The sequence below is a fragment of the Hyaena hyaena genome, unplaced genomic scaffold (assembly GCF_003009895.1).
Source record: "Hyaena hyaena isolate Hyena2069 unplaced genomic scaffold, ASM300989v1 scaffold_464, whole genome shotgun sequence".
Classification (NCBI taxonomy): Eukaryota; Metazoa; Chordata; class Mammalia; order Carnivora; family Hyaenidae; genus Hyaena; species Hyaena hyaena.
The window spans coordinates 652,844-663,882 of NW_024081096.1; the positions used below are offsets into that span (position 1 = coordinate 652,844).

Genomic DNA, 11,039 nt, shown 5'->3' on the forward strand with positions numbered 1-11,039 from the left:
GGAGTGGCTCAGTCAGTTGAGCATCTGACTTTTAATTAGTCATGATTGTAGGATTTTGGGGTTGAGCTCCATGTTGGGCTCCACACTGAGCATGGAGCCTGCCTGAGATTCTCTCTCTGTCTCCATCCACCACTTGCTCTTTCTTTCTCTCTCTCTTTCAAAACAAACAAACAAACAAACAAACAAACCAAAGAAAACTTTTCCAGAACTTTTTTCCCTTCTTTCCTAGTTTACGTTCTCTGATGTCTCAATAGCCAGAACAAGGTCATACGCTCACTCTAAACCCATCACTGGCAAGGACTTAAGGCAGTCTGAACTACACTGGATGCAGGGACACCTCCTGTCTAACACACAACTCTAATTAATTTGCCTGAGATTAGATTGGCCTTTCTACTTTCTCTGTGCTTTTGGGCAAGTTCTTTAAGTTCTCTATGTATCAGATTCTCCATCCTAATCTGCAAGGATGTCTACAAGAGTGATGCAGTGTCAGGACAGCATTTTGGGCCATGTGAAGGTAGGGCTTTGAGAACAGCACAGGCATCTGTGGAGGACGTTGCTGACCAGGGAGCCACGCTTGGCACACTATGGTGTGCTGTGGATGGGCTGCGCTTTGAGCCAATGCATGTCTTCCTCACATTCAGTGCTCTGGAATCCTGGTGTCCAGCTCTCTTTGGATCACTGGCTGGGCCACCTAGGGTGTCACAGTTATTTCTCAGTCTCTCCCTGAAGGCCAGCTGCTCCACGGATGCCTTGCTATTGTGTTGACACCGTCTCCTGCCACAAGCGTGTGAGCGTCTTATTTTATGTGAGCTGTTTGTCTGGCACATGCCTCCCTGTGACTTTCCTGTAGTGGTATGGATAAGCACAGCAGAAAGCATGCAGAGCCTCCACCATCAGACTTGCTGTGTCTTAGGGCTGGTTCTTAAGGGGTACAGAAAACCAAAGGCCCTTAAACAGGATTTATCCTTTTTTCTGTGTCTGTACCTTCATCACTGTGCATTATTGATCTCTTTGCAGAGAATTTATAGTTAGTTAAACCTGTGTGCTTGTTCAGAAACTGTCTAGTGAAGCTCTTCCTTGATGGGTTTGGGGTCTTCCCTTCTGATGATTGACACAGGATAGATCCAGCAACTCACCAGGCCTCAGCTTGGAGCTGTGGAGCAGGGCCGAGCTCCTGGTGTCCACTCGTATAGCACAGCCCACAGGGATGTGACCAGGAACATGCACTTTCTGCACACCAGCAAACCTTAGGACCCTAAAATGCCAACAAACTTTCCCTGTGTTCACTTGTCCACTGGAGTCTTGCAGCTGTCATAAATGCTCTTGCAGGATAATCCTCTTTTGTCCCTCATATGGGCAACAAAGGAAATTGGTTTATGGCATTCAGTGGCCTTCAGTAAAGACAAAATCCAGGTCAAAGTGGCCCCTGGGCCATGTTGACAGTGGTTATGTGGTTTGTAATATATACAACAGCGAGAAACCCTAAACCGGAGTGCGGAAGAGAAAGGGACCTTTGGTAATTAAGTAGCTTGATAGCTGTTCCTTGCTCTTTGCTCTTCCTATGTGGACCTGAATTTAAGTTATGGGTTTAAACTCTAGGCTAAAGATTGATCGGTATAGTAGACATGTGGGTGCTTAGCCTTTGTTCAGGGGAAATGTCTCCCGTATCCTCCAGGGAAGGCAGTGTTGGCAAAGTCTGAGGGCAGCCTGTATTCCTGCGACTGTCTTGTGGACTTTCACTTTCTTCTTGACCTGGGCAACTCCAGAAACACATTAGCCTGGTGACCAGATAGACAGCTCTTGAGTTGGTAGACCCTCCAAGTCAGAATGGGGAGTGGCATCCCTCCACAGGCTGCCAGACGGGACTGAAGGGGCCCCTGGTGGGAAGATTTCCAGGACCTGGCCATCTCTCAGCAGCGCTTCCTAGACTTTGTTCATTTCCGCTCGGATACGTGACTGGTCTGATGCTTTGGGGGAACAGGTGTGGCACAGGTTAATCTTGTAAAGTTTCTGGTGATTCCTTTTAAAGTTCTCAAATATATAAACAGTAATCCTTGCAAAACAATTTAGCATTATCTTGGCAGGTTGAATCTGTATAGACCCCAACAATTGTACTTCTAGATCTATTCCTAACCTTTAGGAATCTTTACATATTAAATAAAAAAAGTGAGTGCCAGAAGACTATATAATGCTGTCTGGCTAAGCTTGGAAATAAGCAAAATAAACAGTCTATTATTTAGAGATATGTACAGCTGTGATGGAATTGTGTTTTAACCAGAGCTAGGGTAAGAGAATGAGAAATACATCATTCAAGCTCCTGATCACCTCGGGGTAGGAAGGAGCTTTGATGAGGGAATGGCATAGGGATAAACCCGGGACAAGGCCTCTGTATCAGTCATGGATCACATGGGTTCCTGGTATTCTCTATGTTATGATGATGCTTCACTGACTTAAATATTCGTCTTATATATTGTTTTTATTACGCTAAAAAAAATCCCACCATATTCTGTTCTGGAGAAAGCTTCTTGCAAATTATTCTCTGTAGCTCCAGTGCCCCTATTGGTATGGGATGGTAATTCATGAAGACATGGAAAAACCACAGTGAAATTTCACCTCATACCCATTAGGATGGCTGTAAATCAAAAGAAACCCTTAAAGAAACAAACAAAACCCCTCTCTGGGGAGCCTGAGTGGCTCAGTCGGTAAAGCGTCCAACTCTTGATTTCAGCTCAGGTCATGATCTCATAGTCCTTGAGTTTGAGCCCCACATCAGGCTCTGTGCTGATAGCATGAAACCTATTTGGGATTCTCTCTTTTCCTTTCTCGGGGCCCCTTCCCTACTTGTGCACACACACACTCTCAAAATAAGTACATTAAAAAATCTTAAAAAAAAAAAAACTCAGAAAATAACTAGTATTGGTGACAATATGGAGAAGTGGGAACCCTTGTGCATTGCTGGTAGGAATGTAAAATGGTACATGTAGCTGTTAAGGCAGTATGGAAGGTTCTCAAAAAACAAAAATAAGTACAGAATTACCATATAGTCTAGCAATTCCACTTCTGGATAGATAGAAGAATTAAAAGCAGGGACTCCAACAGGTATTTGTACACCCATATTCACAGCTGCCTTTTCACAACAGCCAGAAGGTAGAAACACCCACATGTTCATTGGGTAAATAAAATGTGGCATATATACATATAATGGAATATTCCATAAAAGGAATGAAAATATGATACATACCATAAAATATGATTTTATGGTAAGTGAAATAAGCTTGTCACAAAAGGACAAATATTTGTGCAGATTTCCACTTATATGAAATCTCTATAATAGGTGAATTCATAGAGACAGAAAGTAGGATAGAGGTTCCCAGGAGCTCAGGGTGGGGAGTTAGTGTTTAACTAACACTAGTTAAGTCGTGGACACACAACTTCAGTTTGGGAAGATGTAAAAACTCTGGAAATGGATATGGATAGTGGTGATAGTTACACAGCATTGCAAATATTCTTAATACCCCTGAATTGCACACTTTGAAATTATTAAAATGGCAAATTTTAAGCTCTACATATTTTATAACAGAAAAAAAAATCATTCTAGGGAGCATTGGTATACTTGTCATCACGTACTGTGTGTGTGACTCGCCCAAGGCCCCACATCTCTAAGTGGCAGGACAGGGTGTGGCCGAGGCCAAGGCCCTTCCACGCACCTGGCACGTAGTTAGTGCTCTCCAGTGCTTGCTGAGTGAATGCCGTTCTGTCTGCCTCTGTGTCCTAGGCGTCTGTGGAGAGGCAGCCTCTTGGTGTGAGTGGTGGAGCTACTGACCTGGTCCTGACAGGGGACTGTGGCTGGTGGCAGCCCAATGTCAGGGACTTTGGAGGATCTACCTTTAGTTCACTTCTCCCATTCCATTCCCATGCCTAGTGTCTTTACGAGCATTTGAGGAAGGTATGTATTGCTCTTCAGTGCTAGTTGGGGTCCCTGGATCCATACCCATCCTCTTAGTTGGGGCTGCTGTAACAAATACCACACACGGGGTGGCTTAAGCAGCAGCAATTTATGTCCCACCGTTCTGGAGGCTGGGAATTCTGAGAAGGCATCATCAGCACAGTCAGGTTCTGGTGGGAGCTCTCTTCCCGGTTTCCTCACGTGGTTTGTGTGTGGGGGTGGGGGGAGGAGAGGTAGGGGGGTTCGGAGGAGAGGAACTGATCCTCTTACAAGGACATTAATCACATCATGGAACGCCAGCCTCATGAGCTCATCTAACCCATATCCCTCCCATAGGCCCTACCTCCTAACACCATCCCACTGGCAGTTAAGGTTTTAATACATGTGTCCTGCCTGGGCAGACACAAGCCTGCCGTTCATAACACCTGTCCCATTCTCTGCCATGGCCTTCTCCCAGCATGGGGCTGGGAGGGGCTCTCCAGCTGAAGGAGAGCCAGGCTCTTGGACTGAGACAGGCAGGGAGTGTACAGCCCACAGGGATGGGCAACGGGGGCATGACACAGACTGAGACCCACACACATTTACTTGCCAGCATTGGACGGGGGCATGGACATGGTGTGTGCCTGGCATCACACCTGATGTAAATTGTCTCATATTAATCTCGGCAGCAAATTGCTTCCTCTCTTTTAGAAATGAGGAGCATGGAGGTCATGAGACATGGAAGTAAATCATCCAGGGTCTACCAGTCCTTAAGGAGCCAGAGTTCCAGCGAGGATCTCATTTCTCTTAGACTCACTGCCTCTTGGAGTCAAAATCTTCTCCAACATGAGGTTCTTATTTCCAAAACCACCTGCATTAGGGTTCTGCAGAGGAACAGAACACAGACCGTGAGTGTGTATGTGAATGAGTGAATGAGTGAATTGCTTTCGATAGATCCGTATTGGCTCAGGCCATTGTGAAGATGCAAAATCTGCAGGACAGGCCAGCAGACTGGAGACCCTAAGGGGTTTTGCAGTCTGTGTCCAAAGGCAGTCCGAGGGCAGCGTTCCCTCTTCTTTGAGGGAGGGCAGGCTTTGTTCTGTTAAGGCTTTCAACTTACTAAGTAAGGCCCACCCATATTATGGAAGGTAATCCGCTTTACTCAGCTAGAACAGCATGTGCGTCCCATGGCCTAGCCAAGTTGACACGTGAAACTATCACATTGCCACTGGAGGAAACGGTTTGGCCAGTCAAGTACAGCAAGGAGCCTAGGATGGGCATTTTGGAATTGATGCTCCCAGGACCATGGTGAGACCCTCACAGGCCTCATCTGTAACCTCTGAGGCACCTTCCCTGTGCATACGGAGGCCCAGCTATGGGTGCCCTGTGTTCCTCCACCCATTCCTGCCCTTCTTTCAGCCCTGGGCCACTTCCAAGCTCTTGGAAGGGTCCCTTGGTCCCCTAAGTTGATGACATTTCTCTCTGATGCCTTGGGGAGATAAGGGCTGCAGAGGAAGCATATGAGGTCTAGATAGCCCACACACACATCCCCACCCCCTGCCACCGGTCTGCGGTAGGATTGGTACAGGATTCGTGACCTAACCTCGTTTCCTGCATGTGGGCCTCCTTCACCCCTAGCTATATGGGAAATTACCTCTCTTTCTCTTCCGTTCAGCCCATGTCTATTAATAATACCTACTCTGTGTGAGAGGGGGTGTTTGTGTGTATCAGAGAAGAAACAATGAGCACGTCCAAGGTGTTTGTCCATTAACTAGTTGACGGCCTGCTTGTAGCAGTCCTACAAGCTAAGTGCTGGTAACCCCATCTCATAGGTGAGGAGGCTGAGCGGGGCCCTGAGGATTAAGGAATTCCCCAGGTGCACCCGGTGGGCATGGACACCTGTCGGCTGGGAGTCCCCTCCAGGCCCTCTGTCCTGAACCTGGGGCCCCTTTCCACTGAGGTCCCCCATGTTGCACAACCCCTGGGGGCCTTTCCTGCGGCATCTGGTCCCCTCCCCTGACGGTGGCTGCTCTGATGGTATTGCCAACTTGGGTGGTTTAGATAAGTGAGAGCCTTTAAAAATCCTGCTCTGAGGAACAATGTCAGGCTAGAAATCAGTGAGGGAGCAAAGAAGGTGACTTGCTGCCATAGTGACTGGAGAGCACATACCTAGTTCCTTCGTGTATTCATTCCTTAAACAAATCCTCACACGCTGGGCATGGTGCTGGGGGTGCAGCGTCCTTGTCTCACGTTAGAGCCTAGACTAGAAGAGAGACCGTCTGCATCGGTGTCCCTCTCTCTCCCTTCCCCTCCCTCTCCCTCTCTCTCTGTCTCTCTCTCTCTCTGACACACACACACACACACACACACACACACACAGAACACGTACGTGTATAACTGGGGGCTCTGACGTAGTCTGGAGCACTAGGAGTGATCTCGGAGGGAGGGACGCCCAAGCTGATACCTGAAGGGTGAGGAGGCGTTGTCCAGACAGACATAGGCGGGGAGAAGAGTGTCAGAGCTGAGGGAACGGCCATGTGCAGGTCATAGTGTGGGCTGCCACACAGTTACTGGCTTGTGAGCTGCATTTGCTGAGTTGCAGTTAGCATTTTACAGTAATAGAAGAGAGTGCATTGCCCACTGTGAGGGAAATGTTTAATGAAGCTTTTGTGTGTTGTGTACATGTCCGTGTGTGCTGGCCTCTTTCTGATACACAGTAGTTCTTAATGGGTCGCGATCACAGCTGCATCACTCAGCCAGCTCCTGGGCTACTGTGCCGGCCTAGCCCACATCTCCCCTCCTCTCTGCACATGGCCAGCTGTGGTCAAGGCCTGAGTGGTGGCTTACCCACACTCAGGGGTTATTAAATGCTTCTGTATTTAAAAAAAAAAAATTAATGTTTATTTTTGAAGGGGAGACACAGAGCATGAGTCGGCGAGGAGCAGAGAGAGAGGGAGACACAGAATCTGAAGCAGGATCCCGGCTCTGAGTTGTCAGCATAGAGTCCAACTTAGGGCTTGAACTCATGAGCCATGAGATCATGACCTGAACCGAAGTCAGATGCTTAACCGACTGAGCCACCCAGGCACCCCTGTATTTTAGTTCTAAACCCTGGTGATGCCCTTTGCTGTCCAGCCTGGGGTCATTTTCTGTATCCGTCGTGGATATTTATGGATACCTGAGATTTGCCAGGCACTGTGCCCAGGGTATGTTAGGCCTAGGCCTTTTCTTCAGGGGCACCCCATCAGTGTGGCAGACACGCAAGTGCCCAGACGATGCTGAGGCCTGATGAGTGCTGGGAATAGTTGAAGGAGTCTCCCCAGAGGACAGGGCATTTCGAGGTCTCTGAAGAGGAAGAATTAGCTGGTGAAAAGGTGGGATAAAGGCGTGTCATGTGGAAGGCACAGCACTGGTGGGGAGGGTGAGGGGAGGGTGGAGATTCAGGTGGGGCCACGTGTCTGTGCATCAGACCAGTAGAAGCTTGGGTTTGTTCCTGGACACAGCTTTCTTTAAGCAGGGGGATGTGATCAGCTCTGTGTTCTAGAGAGTTCACTGAGCTCCTTTGTACATAGCGGATCGGAAGGAGCCAGGCTGGAAGCTCGGGGACCGGTTAGGAGGCTGCTGCAGGAGGCTGCATGAGGTCTGTAAGTGGCCAAGGGGTAGGTCCTATAAACAGCCCTTGTGCAGATTTGTAACCAGACATGGGCTCCATTCTCTTCTGGCTGATACTTTAAGATACACAGCAGTGCAGTGAATTTCACAGGGAGCAAGTACTTGGGGGACATTTTGGTAAAAAGTGATTCCTCTTCCTTTTCAGTACAAACCTCGAGGGAACCTGGCTGGCTAGAAGGGACTCTGAATGGCAAGAGGGGGCTGATTCCACAGAATTACGTCAAGCTGCTGTAGTGCCCGGCCTGCGAGCCTCCCCGTGGATCTTTGGCTCCTGGGAACCTGCCTTCTTCCTCCAGGGCGGGACCCACAGCCACCTGGACGCAGGAACTACAGACCACGGATTGGCATTCGAGAGGCGGGGAGGGAGACATCCCGCCAGAGGCGGGGAAGCGGGCGCACCGCACAGAACAGCATAGATCTGTGGAGCGGGAGAAGAGTAGCGGGATTCACAGAATGGACTTTTCATTTGTCAAGCCTGGGGACTTCGGACTATGATTTCTAATTATCCAGTCTTCTGCCTGCCCAGCCTGCCCCCCTGGTGGCCATCCCACCAGGCACCTCTCTGCACACCTGCTGCTGAGTTGTTAAAGGGAACTGCACTTCCTCGTGGCGTTTGCAGGCCTGTGCTCTTGGCTTTGGTTGATGTGTGGAGGGGGCTGCCGCTGGCAGGCGGGGAATTGGTCCAAACCCAGAGGGCAGCAGAGAGACGCTCCTTCCTAGATGGCCACCTGGGACCTACATTCACTCTACTTAGAGCACACTGGCGTATTTATAACAGGCTTTTCTCCTTGGTGCTTCTCACCTGTGTGCTGTTTCCCAGACACCACCTTTTTGCCCCAAGGTCTCTGTAAATGAAATAAAATGTAATTTACTATTTGATTTGTGTCAGAATGTGGGAAAGAGATCGTGGAATTCATTCCCTCTGCAATGTTTTATGCTTTGGCAGCCAGTGGATAGAAATTCATTTTCCTCTGACGTTGGCACACACAGGTAGAATTCATTAACAAGGAGCCTTGCTTATTCATAACGGGACGTGTTCCTGAGAGCAGCAGCCTTCCCTGATGTGTGAAATCCTGGAGGGCTTCCCCCTGCCACTGGAACAGGCCTTTCCCTCATGGCCCATGTGACTGCTGAGCAGGAGCGGAGGCTGAGGCTGTCCCTCCCAGTGGTTAGCGTGTGAGCTACATCGGTGCTGTGGAGGCCAGCCATGCTGACTAGCTTCCCTGTACAGCTCTGTCCCCGCCCCACCCTGCATTCCCTCTGTCTTCCAGGCCTCAGCACTAATCTCTGCATCTGCACGAAGCCTGGCTGCAGGGTGGCGTGTCCAGCTCCCCGTTCTGCTCCTGGAGGAGCCTCAGTCACGACCCTGCACGTTACGGGGCCCCAGCTGTGGGCGGGCCAACTGTGGTGCTTCCTTATTCTTTTCAGGCACAGAAGCCAACTTCTTTGTCCTGTGATCTGGAGCCCTTTGGAGTGTGGAACTCATTTTTAGGAGCCTCATAATTCTGAAGCCAACTCCAGTACAGAGCCTGCTCGGGGGGGTGGGGGGGGAGCGGAGGGGGAGAAGGATGAGGGGGAGCTGGCATGTCTCTCTTCCCCATAGGAGGTTCTTCAGCCTGTCAAACTTTACCCTGAATAATTTGTGACAGGAAAGATGTGTCTACATCTTCCCCAGATGAATTGATTCAAGAGCTTGCTGGTTTTCAGCTTTGAAGTCACCTACATGGACGATATAGGGTGTTAAGTTTGGGATGATAGGTGTGCAGGGATTGGGCCTATTGAAAAGTATCCATGTTTTACATAAAAATACAGTCTCAGTGCAGCGTAATTTAAGGTACTGAACTGTCCACTGGGAGAGTATTGGGAGTGCTGAGGAGCCCAGGACCACCTGGCAATGGCCAGCCCCCGTGTCCTGTTTTCTGAGTTATCACTTCCTGCTCATGCCCCTAAGCTCATGCTTAGGGATGTGGAAGGGAAACCTGGCTTATGAGAAGGAGTTACTGATGTGTCCTACTTTATGAAAGCTCTCTGTGGGAAAATGCAAACATATGGACAGTTAGAGTGGGCTCAGTATAGCACTGGGAGTGATTTCCTGGCGGTTTTTCTAATTGGTATATCCTTGTAGGGCATTAACAATAAGACCCATTGCACCAGGACTTAATTTATTTGCTTGCTTGGAGATTTCCATCATTCACAGTGAGATGCACTCCCACACCATGGTCATCCATCAAACTACTAACTCCCAAAGTGTGTTTACCAACACGTACTTGATCAAGGAAATGGCTACGAAGTCTGACTATGTTTATGATTTTGGGTAAATTAAATTGACTGTGATTCTGCCTCCTAAAAAGGAAAGGATGCCCAGAAGTTTGGGCTGAAATGATCTAATGAAAGTAGCATGCTTGGTATGTAGTATATGCTCAGTTAATGGTAACTGCTGTTCCTTGTATTGTTACCACGATTGTCACTTGCACCTTTGTCGTCAGGGCCATTTGTGTCCTGTAGGATGCCTGTAGGATGGATCCGAGGGCTCCAACAGCACCAAGCCCTGCAGTCCCCTCCTGTGGCTGTCTGGGGAGGAATGCCAGAGGGGGAGCTAGGAGTGTTCTTGTCCTCAAACAGGACCGATGTGGCCAGGCTTACCAAGGCCTCCAGGTAGGGAGCCTTCCTCTGGGCCTGGCCCAGAGTATACCTAGTGACGGGATCGGGAGGTGTTCTCTTACATTGGCAGATCATCTTCGTTTCCCCAGAAGAGCAATAGGGTATATTGGTTTCTCTGGTTCTGCTGCATGGGTGTGGCCAATCCCCAGGGCATCTGCAGGGCTCTGGCCCCTCAGCCCACCTCATTCAGCAGCTTCTCAGGTCTGCAGCTTGTTCAGTGAGAGTCACCAAGGGGATCTGGGACAAAAACGGACACTCAGATGCTGTGTTTCTGCTTGCCGTGGGGTTGGCAGTGGGGCTTGCATCTGATTGCATCACCCAGGGCCTGTTCTGGAGACCTCCATATAAGAAGATGCCACGTGAGGGGCGCCTGGGTGGCTTAGTCGGTTAAGTGTCTGACTTTCGCTTAGGTCATGATCTCGCAGTTCGTGGGTTCAAGCCCCGCGTCGGGCTTTGTGCTGACTGCCAGCTCAGAGCCTGGAGCCTGTTTCAGTCTGTGACTCCCTCTCTCTCTGACCCTCCCCTGCTCACGCTGTCTCTCTCTCTCCTAGAAATAAATAAAACATTAAAAAAAAAAAGCCACGTGAGATTAGAGCTACAGAGCTTGTACTGGTTTCCCCCCCCTTTATGTAGCAGAAACACCTGCATTTGTGGGCATGGGTGGGGAAGGCAGTAGTGAACTGTCTGACAGTGAAGATGTTTAACTCATTCTCGCCATACAGTGGATTGAGTCTTGCTCAGGTTCAGTCAGCTGACTACATGTTCTTTCTGCTGTACCGTC

The 11,039-nt window shown here is 49.2% G+C and overlaps 1 protein-coding gene across 1 annotated transcript in view; it reads left to right on the forward strand.

Annotated features, from left to right (window-relative positions):
* Nucleotides 1-8,473, forward strand: part of ARHGAP10 (Rho GTPase activating protein 10) — a 321,883-nt gene extending 313,410 nt beyond the window's left edge. Inside the window, exon 23 of the mRNA XM_039253774.1 lies at nt 7,743-8,473. Coding sequence (XP_039109705.1) covers nt 7,743-7,831 — 89 coding nt within the window. The 3' untranslated portion in view covers nt 7,832-8,473. The remainder of the gene's footprint in view (nt 1-7,742) is intronic.
* Nucleotides 8,474-11,039: the final 2,566 nt, after the last annotated feature.